The sequence below is a fragment of the Fopius arisanus genome, unplaced genomic scaffold (assembly GCF_000806365.1).
Source record: "Fopius arisanus strain USDA-PBARC FA_bdor unplaced genomic scaffold, ASM80636v1 scaffold00061, whole genome shotgun sequence".
NCBI classification, from domain to species: Eukaryota; Metazoa; Arthropoda; class Insecta; order Hymenoptera; family Braconidae; genus Fopius; species Fopius arisanus.
Window position 1 is genome coordinate 262237 of NW_011887800.1, and position 427 is coordinate 262663.

At 40.3% G+C, this 427-nt stretch overlaps 1 protein-coding gene across 1 annotated transcript in view; it reads right to left on the reverse strand.

Annotated features, from left to right (window-relative positions):
- CarT (Carcinine transporter) overlaps positions 1-225 on the reverse strand; it is a gene marked incomplete in the record, with an annotated part of 6123 nt that extends 5898 nt beyond the window's left edge. The window contains 1 exon segment of the mRNA XM_011308673.1: positions 172-225. Within this exon segment, the coding sequence (XP_011306975.1) occupies positions 172-225 (54 nt within the window).
- Between the last annotated feature and the right edge of the window lie 202 nt (positions 226-427).

Sequence of the window (427 nt, forward strand, 5' to 3'; positions counted from 1 at the left end):
AAAAAAATATATGAAGTGAGCTTGACTTTTGAACCTATTAAAACCTGGGAGTTTAAGGAAAGAGCGTAAAATTCTGAGGTGTTTTTCTATTCTCTAGTTCACTGAAGACATCATCACTATGATCTTCCCATGACGAATGATATGTAAAACGAGCCAAGACACGACACTCACGTCTTCCTTCTTACTGGTATCGGTACTCGACGGTTTATCTTCCGACCCGTACATACTTGTTCGACTTAAAATTCAATCGCTTCTTTTTTAAATTTCCAACGAGACTATGGAGATCAGGAGACCATACAAGGGATAGCGTCACGTGAGTATTGCATCGTTGTTTTTTCTTCTTTGACACTTTGATGATTCACGAAAGAAAAATCATAGGCGAAGGGAGGACTGAGGGGAGACTCTTCTTCAGGGGATTTGCCGAGTC